General features: G+C 36.3%; 1 protein-coding gene across 6 annotated transcripts; it reads right to left on the bottom strand.

The window, feature by feature from the left end:
- On the bottom strand, window positions 67-25510 carry LOC109712184 (nuclear-pore anchor). 6 transcript variants are annotated; one of them, XM_020235609.1, is made up of 49 exons: window positions 25092-25509; window positions 24842-24988; window positions 23207-23305; window positions 22528-22656; window positions 22349-22441; window positions 22181-22246; window positions 21639-21728; window positions 21456-21533; window positions 21133-21257; window positions 20197-20317; window positions 19986-20078; window positions 18101-18149; window positions 17401-17504; window positions 17261-17329; window positions 16906-17046; window positions 16710-16814; window positions 16423-16536; window positions 16238-16316; window positions 15977-16020; window positions 15797-15870; window positions 12672-12774; window positions 12320-12454; window positions 12143-12241; window positions 11769-11810; window positions 11628-11681; window positions 10768-10947; window positions 10645-10686; window positions 10235-10285; window positions 9429-9512; window positions 9267-9341; window positions 8958-9142; window positions 8778-8880; window positions 7923-8039; window positions 6608-6700; window positions 5622-5774; window positions 5491-5544; window positions 5160-5273; window positions 4958-5035; window positions 4647-4796; window positions 4492-4563; window positions 3613-3768; window positions 3484-3537; window positions 3252-3339; window positions 3101-3168; window positions 2898-3026; window positions 2447-2509; window positions 1894-2074; window positions 523-1796; window positions 67-379 (listed from the first exon to the last, which is right to left on the bottom strand). In XM_020235609.1, the coding sequence occupies exons 1-49, from the start codon at window positions 25395-25397 to the stop codon at window positions 335-337; spliced, it is 6168 nt and encodes a 2055-aa protein (XP_020091198.1). In that variant the 5' UTR covers window positions 25398-25509; the 3' UTR covers window positions 67-334. The 6 variants fall into 6 exon arrangements, with proteins under 6 accessions (XP_020091198.1, XP_020091201.1, XP_020091202.1 ...); XM_020235612.1 differs by having other exon boundaries at window positions 15977-16017; XM_020235611.1 differs by having other exon boundaries at window positions 86-379; window positions 3101-3165.

Raw genomic sequence — 26018 nt, 5'->3', positions numbered from 1 at the left:
CTGGTGGATCGAAGTTGCCACAAAAAAAAAACAAAACAAAACAAAAAAGAATACAAAAAACAAACAACAACAACAATTACAAAGCTACAAAAACAAGAAAGAGAGCGGTTTGGTGTTAAGACCTCACAGATAGCAGTCCAAGGTTAATGCCTAAGTTATGGTGCATTAAGCAGCAAAAAATTTCCGGTTCTATAACTTTAACAGACAAAGTTTAGGAAATTTATATGCCAATGTGAATTGGTTGGCAAATAAAAGCACCCATAAATATAACTACCCAGTGCATCGAAAGCCTGTCATAAACTTAAGCCGCTGCCTATAACATGACTATGAAACGTTATGATTGTCCACGACCACCTCGGCCACGCGCCCCCCGATTAGCCTATCACAACACAGAATGTAAACATCATCTGATAATTGTCAACAACACAATCAGCCTCACCATCGCTGATGGTACCAGATAAATTAATTGACTGCAGTAATTGAGAAAAGGAAAAGAAATATAAAATGGTAAATCCAACTCACCCTGTAGCCACCAGCTGGTCTACCCCGACCTCTGGGAGTAGTTTGAGCTGCCGCCATCCTGGCTTGTCTGAGAGGGGCATTCTGTCTAGCTCTCTCCGTTATACTAATTGTTCTTCCGCGGCCCCGTGGTTCTTCCGTTTCTGAAACAGTACTGGAACCCTGCTGTTCTGGAGCTGCACTGTGAGGCAGAAGTGAACTTGGAGAACTCTCACGGACTCGTGATGGTGATGCTTGGGGAAGCGTACTAGGTGATCCTTCGCGTACGCCCAATAGTATTGGAGAACTTAGCTCAGTTTCAGTGATGCCCGGACCAGTGCTATTGTTATTATTATTGTTATTATTGCCTTCTGTAACCTCCTCTAAGACATCAGCGTTTTCACTCTTTTCAGTCACAGGTTCAGGGGAAGCAGGCTCCACAGTTTCTGGGGTTTCATCAATAGCATTAACCCCATCGCTAGGAGTAGACTCACTGTGTCCTTCTCCTGACGCGGCCTCCTCTATTTGCTGCTCAGGTTCATCCGGCATCAGCTCGCCTTCCTCTCTATCGTCTTCAACATCAAGGGGCATTATTTCCTTCGGATCTTCACTCCTTGGGCCCTCATCAATCAACTCCCCCGCATCTTTTGACTTATCTCTAACCTCCTCCATAGTCGCATCTTCTTCAGATTGAGCCTCGTTTTCTTGATTCATGCCATCGACTGGCGCACTTTGATGCTCCTCTACTTCATCCTTGTTTGCCATCTCTTCCTCCCCTGCTGCCTCTACAATCTCATCAGTATCCACGTCTTCCATAGGCGATTTTGCATCAAAGTTGTCAGCTGATGGGCCCGCTGGCTCTTGTGCTATGGCCGGGATTTCAGAAGATTGTACATCAAAATCTGCATCTTTAGATTTCTTTGAAGGAGGAACAGTTTCAGTGCCAGCCTCATCTTGTGCTACCGATTCTTCTTTTGGCTCAGAGACTGATGAAGAGGCCATACGTTTGCGAGAAGGCGGCGGGTGTGATGAAGACAATATTACACCTGATAGTTCTGGTTCATGAGATGAGCTGGGCTTGCGGTCCTCTGTCACCACAGGCCCCTCCGCTGCCGACATTTCTATATCAGCTTGAGACTCTTCGGGCCGCTCAAGACGGGGACGTACAAGCCTTCTTCCTGCCTTGCGAACTTCAGTACTAGGTTTGACAACAGTAGTTCCAGTTTTTTCCTCTGTTGCTTTACCTTGAGGAGTCACAGATTGTCTGGTCTGTGCAGTAGTAGGAGGAACCTGCCGACCTGAATAAAGAATATATATTTTTTCATTTATTTAGCCTGATGCATATCTCGTTTTTGCATAAACTGTAAGTAAAAACAAGAGATTAAAAACACAAACCTGCAGCTGCTAAAGAAGTATCTGCTGCTGAAGTTTCGGGTGGGAGAGGCTGAGTTCCTGACCCGTCATTTAGCAAGGAGTTGGCAGCGTCTTCAAAGCTATCAACGGAGAGAAAGTATGCAAAAGTTTGTTCATCTAGCGTGCTCCCAGATGGAAGTTGAGAAGCTGTTATTCCAGTACTCTAAAAACCGACAAATAAAATGCAAAACAAAACCAACAGAAAGGTAAAGACTGGAGATCCAACAAAAACAGATATCTACATAAGAACTCATCAATTCAACAAATTTAGTATAAGTTTCCGGACAGGAACATGCGCCATCTCCAGCTGCATCACTTATTCGCAGTTTCTTTGATGTGCATTTCTCATGGTTACCAATTTCAGCAATGATATACTGCTAAAACTCGATAACCAGGGAAACCTAGAAAAAGACACTCAACAAGAACCATAATAACAACATGGATGTCCCCTTGTCTCTAAAACAGAGTTAGCTTCACCCATAGGACATAAACTGAAGGGAAAAATAAAAATTATAAAACTGAAGTCTAGTCATACCTCCAACATGATGACGATAGCCTGTTTATGCTTTGCAAGCTCTTCTTCAACCTTCTTCTTATCCTGCAAACAACGAGGAAATAAGATTAGCACATCACAATAAAGACAATCAGACAGTATAGATACATGATAAGACAGATTCATCTATAAGTAAAGTGATGAAATTTGATATCCTACGGAGATATGAATACATGACTAATAACAATTCTTACAGCGTAAAAGGCAACAAAAAATAAATTAAAAAATAAAAGATACATAATGGCTGTATATGGGAAAAAATTAATTCTAGACAGGCAAATAGGTTCTCTTCATTTGCAAAGACGCATCAGCTATGCAGGAATTCAATAGAATACATCTTGAAAGTCAGAACTATTGCGGCATAAAGGTGGGTTAAATAACTATTAATCAACAAAAAAGGAAGAAATAGTGAAGCTTAAATTTTTGCAGAAACCTTGTTGACCGTCTGAATAAGATCTAGCACCGTCTTCTCAGTCTTTTGCCGCTTTAATTTCTCTTTCCGGTTGTCATCCCTCTCCTTCCGCAGATCGTCTCTCTCCCTCTCCAAAGTCTTCTCCAATATCTGAAATTTTTTCTTCGTTAGTGCCAAAAACACAAAAGACAAAAAAATAATCCAGCGGTATTGCAGATTCAAACCTGAATCCTTGTATCCTTTTCCTTAGCGGCCTGATCAATCAAAGTTTCATTTAAGGTCTTCCTGCCTGCTAACCATGATTAATTAGGACTAAAAGAGGAAAAAGCAAAAATAAATAATGGATTATGCAAAAAAAAAAAAAGTAACTGGTACTTGATTTAAGATCCTCTATCTGTTTTAAAAGGCCTTGTTTATCCTTGCTAAGTTCCTCCTTTTCCTTCGCCAGCACCTCATTTTTCTTCTGTAAAATAAAAATTCTGAGTAAAGCACACATCAAAGTAAAAATAACTAAGGCAATTACAATAGAATCAAGGAGAGATGAATAATAACTAAAAAAATTTCCACTATTTCGTAAAAGCATGATATGTACACAAAAAAGTACAACCTTCAAAGAAGAAATGATCTTCTTCTGCTTCTCGATTTCCATTTTGATACTTGCCTGCAGGTCATGATGTGTTATAACGTGCCAAATGGAGGTTCTAGAGCAGTAAACAACATTCACGTAAAGCTGTACCTCAACTTGAAAAGCATCATTTAACTTGTTTTCTCTTTCAGCTAACTCTGATTGACATCTAGCAAGGTTTTCTTCCAGCTTAGAAATTAATTCTTGCTTCTCTGAAACAAGATTCTTTGTCAGCTCAAGCTCAGTCTCCTTCTCTCTCAGGAGTACCTGTTGCCCCAAACAACTAATTATTACTCGGAAGTATTATAAGATAATAGATTAATGGGAGGTATTGGGCAACTATTTGATCCCACATGGACAAAAATAAAGGAAAAATGTGACATCGTAATTGACAAAGAAACTACTTTATGATAGCCATTTCATTCATAAATGATGGGCATTGAATAGCCATATTACTACATCCAAACAAGAATAAGCATACTAATACAGGAGTACAACATGAAATGCAAATTGAGGATAAGAAAAGTCCATACAGAGACAGGAGTCTCCGATACCTGAGGCATTTTGCGAAGAAGAATCATGGGGGATGCACCCAGCTTCCTTTTGATTCTTCTACTTCTTGTTATTCAAAAATATTTCCTTGCACTTAACATATCTTTTATTAACAAAACTAACTACATCACAATGATTTCCTACTTATACTAGATATTAACCAATATAATCATTGTAAACAAGATCCCTTTCCGAATAAATCCACACAAATGGAAAGCTTTGACAGCCCGGTAATCCCTCTAACTCTCAACCTTCACAATCTGACAAGCAAAGATCGAGAAGTCCAAACAAAAGTTACCTACAACAACACATAGCTATGCCTCACATAAACTCAGATATTTCCCTTTCCTTTTTTCTATTTTCAACAATTATCATCATAAATGAACTTCAAAGAGCCTGCAGCACTTAAAATAACTGTTGAAGTATTAAGTCAGTAACCTTGATACTCTGAAGCTCATCCTTCATATGTTCATATTCCTTGAGGTCGATGCTCTTATAACTTTCAACTAACTGCAACAAGAAATATATATTAGCCCCTCTAATGGAACAGAGAAAAATAAAACATCTTCCTTCAAATTTAGGCTGAAGTCTACCTCGGCAATCCTATTGTTGAGGTGTTGTGTCTCCATCTTTTGCGTCTCAGCCTCCTTCTGGCAAGCCTCAAATTCTAGCTCCTTCTCAAGTAAAAGATTATGCAATCTCTCGGCTTCCATTTTAGCTTTTTGTGCTTCGTCGCGGAGTTTCTAGGAAGAGAGCAATCATGCCTACAATTAGTCATGAAGCCCCAACTCCAAAATGCATTTAACATCACATCGGTACACCAATCTTCACTTACAAAGCACTTTTGAAGTTTCTCTAAAACAAATTATAGAGAGATTGCAAAGATAAAGAACTTTATCCAGACCTGGCATTCTTCAAAGTTGTGTTTGTTCTCCTCTCGCAGCTGTATGTTGCTTTCTCGAAGCAAATTAATCTCTCTTACCTACATCCATAATTTGGTGGTAAAAAACCATGATTACCAGAGTAATACTCAATCAATTAGCTTATAGTGTAATAAAACCTATCAAAATAGATTAGAAGTCACTGGAAGACAATAGAAATATCACCTGGAGCTGCAAGGACTTGAATTCTTCATCTTTAAAAACTGTTGTTTGAAAATTCTCAGATTGAGAATGTAGCAAGGCTTGAGCCTCCTTGGAGGCCTTTAATGCATTTTCTAGCTGAACGGGCACAAAAAAAAGAGAATAAATATAAATTATATTCAAAGTTTGTTTCTGCAAGATCACAGCCAGTGGCTGCTGAACAGGCACAAAAAAAGAGAATAAACTATAAATTATATTCAAAGTTTGTTTCTGCAGGATCATAACCAATGGGTCCTGAAATGATACAGTAACATAAAAGGTTATGTAAAAGGTGAGTAAAATTTCAAGAGCATACATGGGATTGAAGCCGTATCTTCTCTTGCTTTAACAACGACAGTTCAGTTTCTGCCTGCAGTTTTACGGCAGAGTGCATATCAATATAATAATCTGTAATGTCTAATTAAACTGCTGACAACGTGTACTTACTATTTCTTTCGATCTGCGTAGATAACTAATAACATTTTGCAAATCACTCTCCGTTTGCGAATCTGCAGTTTGGGATGACAATCCAGCGAAGCTACGTTCCTTGTCAGCTAATCTAATGCGCAAAGACTCGAGCTGATTGTGCAATATTTTATTCTAAAGGCCAAAGAAGAAAAGAATATACATGGTAATCAGAAGGAATAAACGTAATAATAGCAAGACACAAAACTAACAGATTCAAAAGCAAAAAAATTGAAGCCATGAACAGTGATACACACCTTTACAAGCTACTTGGAGTTGGATTCACTAAATAATTCACAAATTAGGAGATCAGGTGATCGAAAGATGTAGCTATCATATTATTCTTTAGGGGATGAGACCACCGTAGTGTAAGAATAACTAACTTCGTACAACTAGCGGGTGCCACATTATGTACACTGTGTACCTTATCATCCGATGGTACATACGGTGGAATTTAAATTTCAGCTACCAAAAAATAATGATCCAAATAATTGAACTTTATGCTAAGTAGGAACAAATTAGTGTCCAAATGGAGAAACCAATAAAACCAGAATGCCCAAAGTTTTCAGTCTGGATTAACATCAGCAACCGTATCTCACGAGCATCTATATAAGCAACATAATAGACCAACCCCAGTAAGCTAAAATGCATAAGCTAAACAGAAAGATCATCCTTTGACTGAAATAACACAGCAATACTTCATGAACATATAATACAAATGTACACGCATACGAGTCTCAACATAAATGACAACTACCCACATATTTGAGTAGTTCCTTAGTCTGCCATATTGCAACTGCACACTTTGGTATGATTAATTTGACAGCACAATTCAGTATGATTCATACTAGCAGAAATAAAAAGACCAGACAAATAAAGAACAATGATCTAGGAGTCGTTGAAGTTACAAACAACAAAAGGTATTTAGGCCCAAGTTTCAATACAAACCTATTTTCATTAACACAAACCTGTTCATTGATTTCATTATACTTCCTTTGCGCTTCATCCTTATCTCTCTGTAATTCCAGCTTTTCATGTTCCCATGATGATTTCAGGGCATCCTGAAAAAAATTAAAACAACTGTGTTAAATACCAAATATGTGTAAATACAGAGGAAAAACAAATAAATGCACCAAATGTTGAGCACAGACAGCCAACATCTAGTGGATCGCATATATAAGTCATCAGATGTTTCACACTAATGCTAAGCAAACATTATTATAAAGAGATAAACACAACAGATTCCTAAAGCAGATCTCTAGCATTAAAAAATTAAAATTAAAAAACAGATTGCAGAATTTTCTTTATGTAACATGCCAATTCTTACATGTGTAACATTCCCAGCAAAGAGTTTCCATGCAAACTGATCATAGGATGACCGTATATGAGACCATTAAAGAAGAAGAGGACTGTATTTTTCGCCTTTCTTCTATTTCAAATGTAAACAAGGAAAAATTCTAAACTATAAGTTCCTTGCCTGAGGATTGATAATTTTAAAACAACAAAGCAAGCCGCAAAATCATATTATGTATCAGAAGACATTTGATCATGGAGATTTGATTGCCGCCACATGCCCCCAATTTTTTGGTCATTTGGCATCAGCATGGTATGTGCTACGATACCTGTCAATCTGTCATGACTCGTGATGATACTCGGCTCAACTAGCATCTCTACTACATGGATCCTCTCTCATGTATTAGCATGCGACATGTGGCAAAATCACTATGCGCTCACCTTGTGAAGCAGCATGTATATATAATCATTATTTGCCAAACAACTTTTTCGCTTATCATTTGATGAGTATGAAAAAGGTAGGTACAAATTGACCACCATAGGCATGAAGCAGGAAAAGTTAGGCTTAAGTATTCTCAGCTTCTGGTTTATCTACCATTGGCACCATGAAACCGTATGCCACCGCAATACGTGCAGTGTCTGATTGGAAAGGAACTATGGGATCTTTATATCAATGGACTTCTAGTGGAATGAAGATACTCTACATTTTTTTTTGTTCCACTGCAAAACTATCCTTTTTAAGGAACAACTGATACATGAATATGCATCCTTTCATGTCATCTACTATATGATATAGGAACGACTGATCCATGAATATGAGTCCTTCCATGTCATCTAGCACATGATAAAGGTTCTTTCAAACTCTAAACCAGAAACGTATTAACAATCAGACGAAATCAATTGGCAAATTACAGAATGTAAAGAAATACGACATCAAAGGATAACCAGATGAAAGGCTTTATTTTAAATAGAAAAAGCGAGGAATATTACATTTTCAACTTTTTGTGCATCTGAAATATCTCGGAGCTTTGCCATTTCAGATTGCAATGAAGACAGTTCTTTGGAAACACTCGTCAACTCCTGGATAGTCTCAGATTGCAGAATAACCTACAGAATATATACAAATGTTAATTAGCTTCCGACAAATTATAGAACAAAAAGATAACTCTGAATCAAATAATTACATTACAGAATTCCTACAAATTGATCACTGTTAAAGAAATATAGAAGTAAAATGAAACAAACGTACAGTTTGGAAACAAAAATATAGTTTCTGGGAGAAAGATTTCTATTACAAGTCAACTATCAGAAACTAATTACTTTTGCAATCACAAACAGTTCAAGAATTTTAATTCACTCAAAAACATCAATTCACAACCAAACTGAATGACTGGCAGTCACTGGAGAATATTGCACAAGAATCATAAGAGTCACTAGCATATCCATAACATACAGAAATACATCACTAAAAGTAGAAGCCCGGAGGCCTGCTTGGACTGGCTTCTAGAATAATTTCTCAAATTGGAAAAGCAGTAGCTATAATTTGTACTCAAAAAAAAAAAAAAAAAAAAATCTGGAGCTTTTGCTGTGGTGGAAATCAAGAGTTTAGGCACCTAAAGAAGCTCCAGCTAGGCCAAATAAGAGACAGACTGCATTTGGTGCATAAAGCTGTTAAGGGGATTTTAATGAAAATTTTAGTTCTTCACTGGACAGCTCTAGCTGCTGTCCTAAAACAGCTCTTTTCCAGAAGCTTCAGCCAGGCCAAACAGCCTTCTAATACAAGATATCAAACCACATAGATTCATTAGTTTGCCATAAGCAATAAATATTCTGACAGTTAGAAACCTGTCTCTCGTAGTTGTCTTGGGCAGTTCTCCAGCGTTTATGTTCCTGATCAAGATCATCCTTCAGGGAGGATACTTGAATTTCTAGCATCTCTATTCGTGTTCTATAGATGGTTACAAAAAGAGCATTTAGACATTCAATGACAAAAGTATATTCAAAACCAAAAGTCGAAAAGCTTACACTTTCTGAGCAACTTCATCTCTTAAGGCCGAAGTTTCAGCCAATACAGAAAGGAGTTCTTTTTCTTTAGCTTCAATAAGTGAGCTTGCTTCTTCAGACTTCAATACATAGTTCTTCTCCATTTCAGACAGCTTATTTCTTAGGGACAAAACTTCATCTTCAAAAGTCTTCTTCAATCTTTCAGCCTGCAACAAAGGAAATAACTTATGCTCTATATTTGCTAAATATACTAAAACACATAATAAGTGAATAACAGAGGCCAGAAAAGATTGATATATGTTCATGAAACCACAAGAGAAACAACAGTACCTCTGCCTTGTACTCCTCATGCCTAGACTCAATTTGCTTCAGTGCCACTTCATTTGTGTGGGCTATTTCTTTGTACTGTAGTATAAAATATTAAATGTTAGAGAAACCATTAGTTTAGCATAAAGGGGAAAAGGTAAAATGACATGTAAAAAGTCAAACCACCTGCAACATGTAATTCTTGTTTGCTTGAGCTTCCTCTCTCAGTTTTTCCATTTCCTCTTTTGCTTTCCACAGCTCCTCAGTAACCTAGTAGTATTTTAAAATGTTCGAGAACCACAAAAGGCTATCAAAGTGTTAAATAAAACTTACTACAAAAGGCAGAGAATCAACTCCATATCATATTATTATACCCTATGATGTAAAAGATGGATTTGATGTACAGAATAATATGTCAGCTCACAAATGCACTATAAAACTGAGAAATTCAAGTATACAGGTCCTTCGGACAGATTTTATATGCTGTGAGATGTCTATGTCCCACGACAGAAGGAACTATTGTAGGCACAGACGATTCCAGCAGAGCTGGCAAGCAATTCACATAATGAGCACTACTAGTTATACTTCCTTTCTTTCAACTAATACTGGTGGTTTATTTTACAAAATTTCCAAACTCTTCTTTAACCAACATGTTTATGTAACTAGAGAAAAGGACATTTCTAAAAGTAGCAGAATTCTCGAGCAAACTCCAGGGAGGGACAAAGAAAAAAGAGCTGCCCATAATGGCATCAACTAAGTAGAAGAGAGTGCATCTGAAAACATATTCCATAATGAGACGAGAGCTGTAATAGAGTACTTTATGCTTGAGGCAGTATATTAATGTCTTATAATATACCCCCTCAAGCATGTTATTTGCAAGAATCCAAAAACTTGGTTAAGAAATTATCTTATAATTTCTTAAGCATTGAGCTCTGAAAAAAAAAAAAAAAAAATTCTGATGTAAGAGGAACCACCTCACAGAATATATATACCTCATTGGAGGACAACAATGAGTCATCATGGGCGCCATCCTTTGTTATGCTCTATCAAGGAAAAGATGCAACAACAAGAATTAGCTACCTATTCATAAAATCTTTTTCTTTCTTCCTCAAATAGATTAATAGAAATTAATAAAGAATAATGCACAAATGTCAAGTTCTACCGCCCAACACCAAGATATTGACAGCAAAAATTTACAACAAGCAAGGCACGGAATGACTCCATAAGGCCAAACAGCTAGTCATGAAACATTAATCAGTGTCTAACCAAACTAAGCTGACAGAATAGCACTAAATTGTGGTCATTCTATTGTGCGAGAAAAAAATAATGCAAGACCATAAGAAATAGAAGGAACAGAATTTGCAAGAAAACATCATAACTAAGCAAAGGATTTAAGAGCTACCTTTCTTCCATTGATCCGTCCCTCCAAATCTGAGCATCTAGCCTACAAAACAATATCCAGCAAATCACAGAGAGGCCGGTTGATTTAATTCATAATACTTCGCAAGTTCCAAAGTAAACAAACCTCTGCTACAGCAGCCCTTGATTCAGCAGAAGAAACCGCACGCCATGCGTCAGTTAATTCTTTTCTCATTTCTTCTACTTGATGAACAGTTGTCTCTATAGCTTTTTCTTTTTCAAGCGTTAGGGCACGAACACGATCACGTTCTTCGTGAAGCTCCTTCTTAGCTTCTGCCCACTCTCTCTGCAAAACCAGGCCAAGCATTGAGCATAAATGTTGCAAAGTGAACTGAGAAGAACATAAAATTATAATGCAAGAACAGCAAACGATATGAACAAGACACGCTAGAACCCCATGAAATCAAATTTAGTATGCATATACGTATATATGTGCATACACACACGCACACACACACATATACACATCAAATCAAAATTAACAATATATACGAAAGGACAAGTAGAGAGGAAAAAGGAAATTAGCCAAGCAAACATATTTCCCGGAGAGTAGAAAACGTCAATCTTTCCCCCTCAAAACTACCACCACANGATATGAACAAGACACGCTAGAACCCCATGAAATCAAATTTAGTATGCATATACGTATATATGTGCATACACACACGCACACACACACATATACATCACCAAGCAAGATTAGTAATAAATAAGAAAGGACAAGTAGAGAGGAAAAAGGAAATTAGCCAAGCAAACATATTTCCCGGAGAGTAGAAAACGTCAATCTTTCCCCCTCAAAACTACCACCACAGGGTACAGATTTCAAAGAACTAGGTAATGTGTAAGCATTTAAAGCTTTTCCCATCGGCTGTGTGGACACACTTAAAATAAAAAACAAACCAATACCAAAGGTTTGTTGGAAAAAAGAAAATTAATAACAAATAGAAATCCAAGATGGAGCCTTACTTCAATTCGTTTAACATGCTCTTCCTGATTTCTCCTTTCCACAGCTCTCGCATTCTGAGTCATCCAAGTCACACGGCTCAACAAGTTGCATGAGGAAGTTCAAGAAAAAGTTCGAGAGAAGATGTGAAGTGAGAATCATACCTCACGAACCTCCTCAGTGGTTTGTATCGTGTCAAGGCTTGTCTGTATCATGTACAAGAAATAGATCTTTTAAGTCTGACTATGTTGGAGATTAGATATCGAAGTACACATGCATCCATGGTAGGATAACATAAATGAAAATTAAAAAAAGGGCATCAAACAACTAAAGGACATGACTTGACCAATATGTAAACAGAGATGTAGGAAACTCCAATATTATCTATTACATAACATTTATCACCATGTTTATGCAATAGGGCCACAAAAGCAGCTGAAAATAATGGAATTATGCAAGTTGAGGCAATCAGACCCAAAGATGACAAATAAAAAAAGTTGAAACCAAGCTGAAACACAAATAAATGGCAACAAATGACCTGAAGACGATGAACTCTCTCTATCAAACTGCGCACTTCATCCAAAGCTCTCTTCTCCGAGTTCACTAAGATCTCCTTCTCATGCTTCAAAATAGATACCTGTCCATATATTACATATGACGTCCCTTGGTCGTTGTTAATATGCTCTTGTAAATACAAGGATGGGATAATATCTACCTCCATTGATAGCTTTCGCAACTTATCCTCAGAGGCTTGTTGAGAATCACTACTTTCGCGTAGTCTCTTTTGGTAATCAACCAATAATTGTGTCAACTCCACATTTCTACCTGAAACTGCATTGGCTTCCTTCCTCTATAATGATAAGAATAAAGGTAAAACAAACAAAAATGGAAAAGGCAAACATCAAATAAGCAAAGTGCATCAAATGACACTATAATACGAAGAATAAAAGTATATCAAAAGCAAAACACTACTAATTGAAGATGAAAATTTGGTTTTAAAGGTAAAAAAAAGAATATCCACAGGCACATAGAGAGAATGTAAGTCAACAGAAATTCAAAAAATTTACCTGATGATCAAGCTCTGCCATGAAACTATTAAGCCGGTCTCTAGCAAAATTGGCTTCCAAAGCCATTTTATCACGTTCTGTTCGCAATGTAGTGAGCTCACTCCTATAAGTATTAGAGAAAACATGCAATCACAGGTTCAAATAGCCAGTCAAACAAAAATAATGGATATATAATGGAGATAGACATGAAAACTAAAACCTCCAAGTTTATAGACCTCAAGCAGGTAGTTGAACTACTCATAACAATAAGCAGGTGAACTTTCATAAATAGCATAAAGTATTAAAGTAGACAACATCAATTGAATGTATCACCATGTGTGACAGTTAACAGTTCCTTGATTGTCCTAAGCATATGACTTCACATTTCAAGAACAAGCTCAGTGGTAAGGTAAGGGCTGTTTCGATTTTGTACATTATTTTGAGCAGCATTGGTGGATGACTCTCGCACGGTGATGCTCTTTCTTATATAGCAAAAATAACAATTCAAGCTCAAGTGATAGAAGTTGCACTGTCTCATTAAATGTCACTGGAAGAAATTGTTGTCAAAAAATATATTACATTAAAATGGCATTACCTTCCATTGAACCAAGAACTACGAGGACTGCAAAAACATTATAAAAATATGCTTCATTAATGCGATATATATATATATATAGTATTAGGCTGGAATACTATTGATAGCAAAACGCTCTTTTTGCTATCAAGTTTTTAACCTTTGGATTAGAAATTGTAGGGTTAGGATGATATTAGTCAGTTAGAGTTGAATGGTCCGCGTAGGGTTGAATGGTCCCTACTGGGTTATAATATTTAATTCAATGGTTAGAAATGGTGAAAAGAGTTGATCCAAAGGCTAAAAACTTGATAGCAAAACTGACGTTTTGCTATCAATAGTATTCTAGCCCAACTCTATATATATATATATATAGTAGTATGTATAGTATATATATATATATATGTATATATTATTGCGGATAGGAAATTTTCAGTTGACAAAATGGGAATCCAGATGGAATAAAAAATATGCCATACACATTCAAAAAATAATTTTAATAATTAACTTACTAAAAATAAATCAAATTTGAAAAATAAAATGGTTTAAAAATAGACCTATAAAATCAAAAATTATTTAAATTCAAATAATGGATTCGAAATTAAATTTAAATTTTGAGTTTGTTTATAAATTTAAATCTGAATTCAAGTTTTAATTAAAATTTTGAAATCAATTCAAAATTTCACCACTAATAACCATTTAGATTCAAAATCAAAAATTTATTTTAATTTTAATTTTAAATATAAATTTAATTTAATGTGTACGTCATCACACATGCACTGCATTCATGCATGTATGTATGTATAGAGCTCAGCTATAATAATCTTAGGGCGCGTTTGGTTCGCACTATGAAAGATTAATTGGAGTAAAATGATATCCAAGAATCTTATTCCTATTCATCCTATTACTAGGAATACAGTATTTCGGTGTTTGGTTCGTACGGTCATATTATTTAGTCAATGTTATTTAAGATTACAAAAATATATAATTAATTTATTTATTTTTTTAATTAATTTTAAATAATACTATAAAAAAATTTCAACATCTTTTTAGAAAAGAGAGAGAGAGAATATAGATTAGAAAGAGAAAGCATAATTAAAGAAATAGGAAGAGAAATAGAGTCGAGATTAGAGAGAATGAGAGGGTTGAGATTTTAAAAAAAGAAGGGAAGAAATAGCTTAGTTTAGAGAGAGAAAAAGAGTTGAAGTTTAGAGAGAAAAAGATAAGTTTAGAGAGAGATATGAGGTTAGAGTGCAAAGAAAAGTAATACCAACTAGCCAGCAGATAAGAGATTAGACATATTATAATTACCCCAACCCATTAATATAAGGATACCCACCCTCCCTCAAAGAAATGTGATTAGTACTTTGGGATGCATCTCATTCCCAAGTAAATCTAATATTACCAACTAGATTACTTAGTGCATTTAGCCAAACACCGTCATATTTTTTTATTCCTATTGGATTACTAGGAATCTTATAAAGATAGCGTGAACCAAACGCACCCTTAAGAGAATTCTAACTCCTGTACTATGGACTTGTTTTTGATGTCGGAACATCCGAATCGACAATTTGCTCTGATCAAGTTGATATAGTGTGTTTGAATCTTATAGAAATCAAGTCCGGTAATTTTCAAAATCATTTTCTAGCTCATCAAGCAGCTGCAAAATGAACTGTCGAAATCGAACAAGCCTCTAAAAATTGATGATAGGACTCTCAAATTCAAGATCAAGGTCATTCATTTTGATCTAAGATAGTTTAAAGAAATTTCTATCAAATTTAACTAATTTAGAATGTGCTACCCCGTTAAACAAAAAAACGCATTATGTAAACCATTAAAATTGTTCAATTTCAAGACTACTTGATCCCAAGTGAAATGATTTCGAAAATTACGAAACTTGATTCCAAGAAGATTCAAATACACTATATAACGGTATGTTCAATTTCGAGACTACTTGATCACTAGTGAAATGATTTTGAAAAATTACGAAACTTGATTCCTATAAGATTCAAATACTCTATTTAAAATTGTTCAATTTCGAGACTAACTTGATAGCAAGTGAAATGATTTCGAAAATTTACAAAACTTGATTCCTACAAGATTCAAATACTCTATACAATGGTCTACATAATGCGTTTTCTCGTTTAACGGTTTAGCACATTCTAAATTAGTTAAATTTTTGGCAGAAAATTCTTTAATCTTTGATCAAAATGAATGACCTTGATCTTGAACTTGAGAGTCCTCTCATCAATTTTTAGAGGCTTGATTGATTTCCACCGTTCATTTTGCGGCCACTTGATGAAGTAGAAAATGATTTCGAAAAATTATGAAACTTGATTCCTATAAGATTCAAATAATCTATGTCAACTTGAATGGAGTGGATCGTCAATTCGGATGTCCCAACATCAAAAACAACTCCGTAGTACCTGAGTTCTAGATCCCCTCCGTCCCCCCCTCCCTCTCTCTCGCTATATATATATATATATATAGAAAAGAACAATAAAGTGAGACTTTTTGTATTAATCTGAAACAGAGCCACCAGACAATAAGAGTTGAAGATATAATGAAACCCTACCTTAACTTGGTCAATTCCTGCTCAAGATTCTTAGCACGTTCAGCAAGTTGTTCGTACGCTTTTTTTGAAACATCCTAGTGAATGAAAGATGAAAAGAATGTAAATATCATCTAAAAGCACAGGAATATTTACAACCATACAAGCATGACAGCTTTCAATAAGCTTATTGAAGAAAATTACCTGAGAGCCTTCAAATAAAGGCATGAGCTCCTTCTTGCCGTCTTCTGAAAAAGTTTGTCGAGAATATCAGTATAATACATGATATAGACTATTTTGGCCACTAACATTAGTTAATATCCACACTTCAGAAAACAAATATAAGTCACAAAAATCAGCTAAACATTGACTAATGTACACCCAACAACCAGAAGAAATCAACATAATAATAACTCGATTTCAAGAATAAAGAATAAAAAGGAAAGGGCAGGATGATAAGCGAACCTGGAATAGATTCTAATAAAGTATTGCTAGAAGTACGAAGTTTATGTTCTTCTTCATACAGCCTCTTGTACATGGCAACCTGCACAAAGAAACAAGATATACCAACAAAGGGCATTACATTATGCAACATATATTTGCAATTTCAACAAGCAAAACAGGAGGAGCAATTCACAGCCAAGACATACAGAGCTGTGAAGTGACTCGATTATGCATCCTTGCTCTTCTGATCTCTTAAGCACAGCTTCAATCTTGGACTTTGCCTCATCAGTCACTTTCTGCAGCTCAATTTGGAAACCCTCCTAAAAGGCTCAAACAGAACACAATTTAGAGCGAACTAGTGAATCGATCATAAAGGTCAAATTACTAAGCAGCATCTAATATATACAAAAATCTTATGATATTTTACATCAATAACAGATGTTGCTTTAGAATGCAAATCACAACAGCCATGGAAAAAATACTTGATACCCACCCTTAATTCTGCATCCTTTTTCTCAACCTCAACAGAAAGGCAACGCACTTGGCCCCGGAGTTGCACATTTTGCTCAACTAATTCATTTATGTCCTTAAAAGTCATCTGTTTCAAATTAATGATAGGAATTAAAAACTATATTACTTTTTTTACGAAAATGGGACACAGTATAGACTTCAGCAATAAGATCACCCACATGTGCAGAAACAGCTTTTTCAGCTTGAATGCCATAGGTAACATCTGCTGATCTTGTAGAAACATGAGTATCTAAGTCACTTGATAGGTTGGCACCACAGCGAAGTTGAATATCTTGGCATTCTTTTAACAGGACTGCTACCTAATCAGATAAACCATTATAATTTGGTGAAGGAAACAACAAATCTCACAAAAACAGATAAATTAAAGAAAGAATGTTGCCAGCAGTATGATGGTCCCAATGTAAAAATACTTCAATAATCCTAACAAACAGAATTTAAAGCAGGTAAACAACATAGCGGAGAAGAAGAGCATACGCAATGTCATACATCAAAATGTATAAATTAAACTCTTACTTGCTTCTGAAGATCATCAATTTCCTTCTGTGCAATATCATAATCACGTTCCTGTTTTCTCAACTCTGCCTGTAAGATGATTAGTCAGCATAAAATCCATCTTAGAAAGTTAATTGCAGCATACTGAGACAGCAAAACACCTTGAGATTTCTAATAGTACTCTCAAAATTGTCATGCTCCAACAATGCCTGCTGCAGTTTTTGATTCATCAGGGAGTATGCTTCTGCCATTCTCTCGTGTTCAGCTGAGACAGCAAAAAAGATATGTAGTCAAAAAAAAAAAGGCAAGTAACTAAAGGACAAATTTAACCTATTTATACTTTAGGCATTGTGAAATAGTGCTTCACATCAAGATGGTAAAAGAATGTCCCCACACACCACCCCCCCACCTCCAACCCCCTAACATACAGACACATACACAAGAAAAATCCTAAAAAGAAGCACAAAAAACTCATGTCTATTTGAACTGAAAATGGCCCAACCCAGTGTGATTTTAACTAGATCTCAACCACAGTGGACACGGTGGATTGCCAAATAACAACGCAAACACTCATATGCGGTCTCCAAACACCATTGCACCGACCAGATTAACACAGGACCTAGACACCAAATGGATGATAATCTATAAGCAGGTCTTAAGTCATTAACAGCTGCTAAAAACCCAACAGAAAGTATCATGCTTTGCGAGATCAGTAAAATATAAGCAATTAAGCATAAAAAATGAATGAAAATTCCACGTCAGGCATCTAAGAAAATGGCATCCACCATTCTACGTCGATACTAATTGAAATAATGCCATGCAAAAGCTTAGTAGTTTCTATGAAACATATCAGAAAATTACCCCGTTCATCTAAAATTAGCTCAGCTTTCTCTTCTATCTCATGCAGAACCTGCAAATTTAGAATTGAGATATTAAACTATAGAAAACAGAAGGCAGAAGAAAATGAATTATATTAAAACTATCATTTTATATCATAATTGTCTGCACATATCTATAAGACAATGTTGAACAAAAAGAAAACATAGCTAATCTTATGCATTGATGAGACACTATCAGAAGAGACATTTATAATTATTGCATCGTAGAGTTCAAATATCAAGAAGAAACAAGCTACCCCCTGGATTCATTTATCATTGATTGTATACAAAACTTCAGAATACCACCACAATACCACATACATGTAGTTTCGCATGCAAAAGAAAAGGAGCAAATAAAGAAATAATCCGATGCACAAAATAGAGTAAAGAGTATATGGGAAAAGATCCATGAACACAGCTAGAAAACCATCATAAGAGATATGACGGACAACAACATAAGAAATTCATACAACGTCAATATAAGACTAGCAGGAGACAAATCCAGTACCATCCTCAAAAACACGGAGCAAGTGATGAGGGGAAAACAGTGAAGAGGTTCTCTATTTATAGTAACAAACCGTAGATGAAAAGGTAAATAATAAGATGAATCTCAAATTAGCTAGAAGGAAAAATCATATCTGTATTACAAGAGAAACGTATATGAAATTCTATTAAAAGATCTAATACCTTAAATAAACTGCCATAGTGATGAATCAATAGTTAAAGGCAAAGAAAGGTAAGCTCTATCACTATAACAATAAAAGATAACTTTGATTATTCAGAAAAAATAATTGTTTTGCGAGGTCTCCAATTCAAATGTAGATATCTCAGATATAACTGAGCCAGGTACAATGATGTATCCAATAAAAATATAAAATGAAATATTTTAAGACCAGCATAGCCTGTTTTCATAACATGCTGAATTCAGCATTAAATAAATCAAATCCAGCAAACAACTGGATCAACTAACTGCTCATAAAAAAAAAACCCAATATCCAAGGAAAATGAACCAAATCCAGCAAATACAACCCAAAAAAAGTAAACAGATCACCGTACCAAAAGAAAAAAAAAAAAAAAAAAAAAAAAAAAAAAAAGACCAAAAANCATGATGGAGGGTAGGAAACAGCAATCTAACATCTAAGCAGTTTTAATTCAAACGTGATCAAATTTGGAAAAAAATAAGGGAATTTATGAAGGATCCGTAGGCATAATCAAAAAACAGAAGCAGCAAACAATTGAGATTTTCTGCAATAAGCAGTGATTTCCCAAGCCTTAAGAAAAATGTCAAAGAGCAAAGAAGTCCTGAACTTCTAAAATGAAGTAAAGATTACCAAATATAATGCAGGAAAAAAAGAAGTATTCCTTTTCCAGGACAGGATGAATAATAGATCTCCTTTCAATCAACGAAACACTCCCCATTAGGTGTTGGCATTTAAGGATGAAAAAGGACAGAGTCCCAAAATGAAACAAAAGCACAGGAAAACTAGTCAACCCCATACTATCAGATCTATATCATGTGCAGATAAAAGAGGATTAATGAATCTGTCCTAGAATGTTTTCTTTCTTTAAACAAGAAATAGAATTCTGTCATGGTCTTAAACTCTTAATTCAAAAATTAAGAGACGTTCGATCTGATAAGCCAATTAGCAAGTCGTGTGAGGCAATACAATCATAAACAAGAAATAACTAACAAACGTAAAGGTACATAAATCATTAAAGAATGTCCACATTCAGTTTCAGGCAGTAAGTTAGTACCTCACTGAAGTTCAGATCTTGAAGTAAAACCAGAAAAAGATAAAAAAAATATTGCCTTCATACACCACAATCCCAATAGATAATGAGAAAATTAACAAGTAGATATATAGTACCCTTTCCAAAACAGCTTCTGCATGTTTCCGGCCCCACCGCTCATGTCGCAGAGCATCAGCAGCTTCTTGATATTTTTCATACATTTTAGCAAGCTAAAATTCAAAAGAGATAGCTCGATCAAATAAAGGCATGGTAAAATTGATGACATATAAACACAAAATAAATAAACATGAGAGAGACAGAAAGAGAGAGATGACAGGTCTGTCTTACACTCCAACCATCCCGGAGAAGACAAGCAGCTAATGCAGTCCCGGAAATCCCAACAGGAACTTTAGGAACAATCATCTGCTCAGTCTCATCTGTCTTATCACTATCAGCTTCACCCATTAATCTGTAAACAAATACAACATAAAAAGGGGAATTGATAGGGTGGCAACAACAATCACCAGAATCCACATTCAAGAATAGTTCAGGGACGAGCTAGGGGGAGTTTATTTAGGTGCAAAAAGGAAAAAAGAAAAAAAAGAAAAAGCTTATATTAAATAGAGCTAAAGCAAACAAACAAACTACTAGAGGTCCAAAAGGAAGCAGATTGGTAATGTATAATGTCTTCTGCAGCACCGATTATGTGCTTTTAGTTGTTAACCATAAGTGTTAAGTTTTTCAAACAGCAGCGCAGATGATTAACTTCTGTCATCCTTGGCCAATTCTACCACAATGGCATGCAGTCAGAAAAGTAAATCACATTTAGTTGAAATAACTCCAAAATATTACCCTCAATCGTTCTCCTTTCAAAATCATAAAATTTATCACTGCCAGGATTTCAAACCACAGCAAGTACCCCACCAACAATCAAACATAACAATAATAACAATAATAATAACAACACAACAACTAGGACCTATGATGAAGAATATACCCCAACCTGAATCTTTCCTGGCTTCTTTACTTCAATACCAATTTTTACTTCTTTAAATATGACAGCATGTATGGATGTATTTCGTATTACATTGACTCTACAAGTTGAATATTAATAAACATCAAGGAATTGCACTTAACCAACAACTACAGCCAAACATACAATTCCCCATTAAATCAACTGGGAAAACATGCGAATAAGATACAAAGATAAAGCCTGAATACCTATATAAAAATACAAAACAAATGTGCATTCTAATTGACAGAAAACAAGGCAAAAGAGCATACAGTTCTTTCATGTTCAAATCAGTAGGAAAACTGGCCATTGGCAGGAGACTCAATTCATTAGCCTTCCTTGCATTCTCAAGTTCAGCTTCACATCTTCGAAGTTTCTCTTTCAAGTCAGCAGCTTCCTTCATACCAAAAACTAATCATTCACGTAGCAGATAAAAGAATGCAGAAGACAGGATATAACAAAAACAAAAAAAAATTGACAATAAGTCGTAGGTAAAACTGCAAGATCCATCAGTTATCCGATATACACAAATCAAAAGAAAATACAACAGAAAGTCATTTAACATAAGTCAATATAAGCAGGCACATTGTAAAACCTTCTCAACTTCTTTCCTGGCTGAAGCTTCAATTTCAAGTTTCTCTTTGTACTCATTTTCAACTTGGGCAAGATGTGTCTGCAAAAGAGAAAATAAAACAGAAGATGCCATAAGAAACAAGCTTTGTCTATGCAATAAAGGAGTGAGAACAGATTTGATCCACAGGCCTACTGAAGATATCACCTCCAACGCTTTGATAACACCCTCAAGCTCTCCAGCCTTTTTTGACCACTCATCAGAACTCTCTTTGTAAAGTTCAGCTAGCTTTGTAACCTTTTGAAAAGAAAATGAAAAGAAATTACTACTTCAGAACGAAAGACAGGACCTAGGGCATATTTGAATTATGATATCTTTCACAACCTAAGACTAGGACATTTAAAAAAACCAAGCAGAATAGAAGATGTCTTAATAAACGTATCAGCAGTTAAATGAAAGGAAAATGATTTACCTGGACTTATCGTGATCACACTTAGAAATAGAATTGTGATATACAATGTTTAATACAACTGATAATAGAATTTAATACTTTCGAGTCTAAATCAATGATAGGTCATTGCAATAGAAAGAAGCTTCCAAATATTTCAAATTGAGAATAAGACAGGATTAAAGAAACTAAAATTTCAAAAGCAAACTGACACAATAATTAACCAATGATTATGAGAAACACTCATAAGTAAATCTTGACGTTGTATAGCAGGATGCATAAGTATATGGATGATACATACTGTAGACAATTCAGCACCATACTGTTGTTCATTGACAGCAGCAGCCTCCTTTGATGCACACAGCTCCTTCATTTAGACCGCGAGAGAGAGAGAGAGATAAGAATGATAAACTTTACTTTCCCATGAGAAAGTGAAAATTATTCAAGTTACAGGTAATTATCGAGATACCTTCTCCAAGGAAGAGACTCTGTTCTCTAGTTCGACCACTCTTTCTTTGCTTCTTTTCAATGAATTTGATGATTCACTAATTTCTCTTTCAAGCTGTGAGGCAAAACATAAACCAGGCTATCTTTTGAGTATCCATCCTCACTTATAAGCTGGAAAAGGATCAAGGATGAAAGACTTACATCGGCTATTTTAGCAGACATGTTTGCCTCGGCATCCATGCTAGATCTCCGCAGTTCAATTAGGCTGTTAACTTTTGCATTCAGCTCTTCTTCGAGCCAGGAGTTATGTTTTTCAAGCAGTTCTTTCTCCTACTCATGCGCATATACAACAAAGTCGACAGAACATTTTGATGTCATAGGCTATTCAGTAGCAAGGAGAATTGGAAGTTGGAAAACAGCGAGAAAAATCATAAAGTCAACAAATGACCAGAAGACAATGAGAACATACAATGAAAAATTAATAATAACCAAAATTAATTTTTTCTCAAATTAAATAGTTACACATCTCACCAAAGCTGTACTGATAAGATACTTAGCATTATTTTTCACCAGGCGTAGAAGTAACGGCCCTCGAGGCAAAGAGCAAAAGCACAGTAGCTGGATAACATTAAGGCCTACTGGACGTTCACGTTTATAATCTCTCAGGCATTGCTGGAGGCATTATCCAAGCAATTAAAACAACATGCTCATTAAATGCTAGTGAATCAAAAGAGAAAGGTATGAGTGAACTAAAACAATAAGCCTAGCTTTCGACTGATGTAAGTAATGTGAGAGGGGGGAAAACACTGTTAACAGGTATTCATAATCAAAATTCTTAGCAAATGCTTCATACAATTTAAGTAGATTTATGTCAAAATACCTGAGTTATTCGATTACAGGTCGCATGACAACGCGTCAGTTCTGTTTCAATCTCACTTAATCTAGCTTCCTTTGCAGCAGCACTGTCAGTCAAATTCACCTATCTCACGAGAAAAGAAAGTTAGTCATTTGACTCATTTCTACCGAACTAATGACAAATTTGATCTCTTCAGTATAAACATTGCACTGAAAAAAAAAAATGATAACACCAATACAGTTTGATGGCCATGGGCACTTAACGTGACCGCAAGGCATGCTATCTTATGCTCTGAAGATGCAATTTCATGTACTGGAAACAACTTTCCAACCTCTATTGTAATGGAGGTAAAGTTACATAATCTTGACTCCTCAGATACCACAAACGTGTAAAGCCTTGTATACTAGCATAACTCTTTATCAGTGGTTTAAAACATCATCAGACAAATTTAAATTAAAAAGAAAATCCATGCAACATAAGCAATTCTGTCTTAAGTGAAGCTAAAAGAACGTGGACTGTCTTGGCAATGACCCTCCTAACCTGATCTACCATCAACTAGGTCAAGGTCGGCTGCCATGGAAAGTAGCACTGATTTTGCATCGAATATGAAACTGCAGTATTCCTTGATCCTTCAAGTAATGCATAGCTAAGTATAATAGTAATCTTCTCCGGTACCCCATCTATAATAATATCAAAACACATTATCACTCTAATGTAAATTGTATACGAAAATGTTTACTCATAACCTGCTGAAATTAGCAAAACCTTAACTTCCATAACTAGTGTATTCCAGGATTTATTAAGTTCGTGTGGATTCCAAAGAATCGCTATGAAAGGTGACTCGTGTTCATATACAACAGCAATTTCATTTAAAATAAAGTAATCTCTCATGCACAAAAACCTTCAAACAAATTAAAGGTTTTTCGGTTAAAGGACAGCTGATAAAGCATCATATGTAGGAATGTAAGATAGGTAATATTGAAGAAGTCTGAGCGTATGCCTCAAGATCTATAGTTGATTAGCTTCTACTCAAACAAATCAGCTTAAACCAAGACGGAAAACTTCCACAAATAGAATCTTTTCAGATTGCACTATTAGCGTAAAATCCATATTTACAAGATTTTAGGCTGATACAGCAATTTCTGCTGCAGCTGCTTAGTCGAGCTCCTATTAGTAAATTCTTTCAAGAACTACAAAATGAAATGGCTGTGGCGGCAGTGGAAGAGGTATTGCAAAGGAGATATCCATTACAAATGAGTAGTTCCTGCTTCTCAAAAAGCCGAACGATTGAGTCCAAGGAAAAAGGATAACAATCTAAAAAAAGAAGTGCTAGGCAAGATGTTTATAAGAAATTTCTTGTGTAAGAATTCTCACCAAAATCAAATAATATTTTGAGATCACTTTATTTAGTTTTGCAGTTGTAAAACATTTTCCCCAAACAGATATATCACTTTCAAAGATACTTAAAGAGGGAAATAAGTAGAGAGAAAGTACAATTTCATTATAAACCAATGCTTCTTTCCTTTTTAAAGTCCAAGATAGTTTCTTTTTCACTCTTTCTGGATTAACTAGCCTAAGATCAATTTATACAAGGAACGAACTATATGCATCAACAGCTAATGGTGCGAATAATAGTATGTAAAAGAACAAGGTACTCACAATCTTATCAAGATAGCTCTGGATGGTAGCATTCCTCTCTCTGATCTCGGCGTCCCGCTGCTCTACGAGTTCCAGCGACTGACGCTTAGACTTCTGGAGCTCCGCCACCTCCAACGTTAGCCTCTCTATCTCTCCATCCTTCCCAATCTGCGAATGCAAAAGGAATTAGGATTCAAGAAACCTACTAAACAAGAAAGAGGGCATTAGAAAGAAGGAAACAAGGGCAAGAAATGAAAAGGAGGCAGCGTACGATCTTGATATGGAGTTGGTGCTTCTCGGCCTGGACCTCGGCGAGCTCGGAGAGGCGGCGCTCGACGGAGGCGGCGAGCTGGGCGTTCTCGGCCTGGGAGCGGTCGAAGTCGGCGGAGAGGGCGGCGAAGCGCTGCTCGAGGAGGGCGCAGGTCTGCTCGGCGGTGATGGAGGCGGCGTCGGCCTCCGCGCGCGCGGTTTCGACCTGGCGCCGGAGCTCGCGGATCGCGGCGTCCGCGCGCTCCGCCACCGCGGCGGCGTCGTGGGCGAGGAGCTGGAACTCCTCGTCCGATAGGAAGAGCGGCATCAGCGGCGCGGCGAAGGCGGAGGCGATCGCCGGAGCGGTGAGAGGAAGAGCCCTAGGGTTTGGGGTACAAGAGAGAGCTAGAGAGGGAGGAGAAGGGAAGGGAAAGAGAAGAGAAGGGAAGGTAAAGAGAAGAGGTGGTTTCGAGAGTTCGAGAGAGAGAAAGAGAAAGAGATCGAGGGCGACGCCTAATGAGAAGGCGTTTGGGAGGGGCGCATAAAAGGGCCTAGAAGGTGATATCAGGGAGTTTTAAATGAAATGATTTGGATTTTCTTCGGAAATGGAAAACGGTTCGGGTTCTTGAAAATGGACGGCGATTACAGGAGAAAGTGGAGGGATGGACGGAGTAGATAGATAGATGGGATATAAACGCGACTAGAATAATGGCGTTCTCGCCTGGATGGGTTTGCCCGCGTTGCGACGGAAGGTTGGTTCGGATTAATCGGGGCAAGGCCGAGAATTTGAAGTGTTTCAGCAGAGAGTCGAACCGACCCTTAAAGAAAAATTTCAAAAACAATTTTAATGTTTGAAAATAGAGATGGCTAATTTAAAGTCCAAAATTATAATTGCACCAATTAAAATATCAAAAAAAAAAAAAAAATCTTATCTTCCACTGAATTATTC

Source organism: Ananas comosus, linkage group 6, assembly GCF_001540865.1.
Source record: "Ananas comosus cultivar F153 linkage group 6, ASM154086v1, whole genome shotgun sequence".
In the NCBI taxonomy this organism is placed as follows: domain Eukaryota; kingdom Viridiplantae; phylum Streptophyta; class Magnoliopsida; order Poales; family Bromeliaceae; genus Ananas; species Ananas comosus.
The sequence above is the reverse complement of the archived record's forward strand: the minus strand, read 5'-3'. Positions and strand labels throughout refer to the sequence as shown.

Excerpts from the sequence above, each read along its gene's own strand:
- LOC109712184 (XM_020235609.1), bottom strand. The coding sequence starts at position 25,397 with ATGCCGCTCTTCCTATCGGACGAGGAGTTCCAGCTCCTCGCCCACGAC. Across the intron at positions 17,330-17,400 it reads GTACTATTAGAAATCTCAAG|GCAGAGTTGAGAAAACAGGA; the intron begins GTGTTTTGCTGT and ends ATCATCTTACAG. Across the intron at positions 5,775-6,607 it reads ATAATGAAATCAATGAACAG|AATAAAATATTGCACAATCA; the intron begins GTTTGTGTTAAT and ends TTTGGCCTTTAG.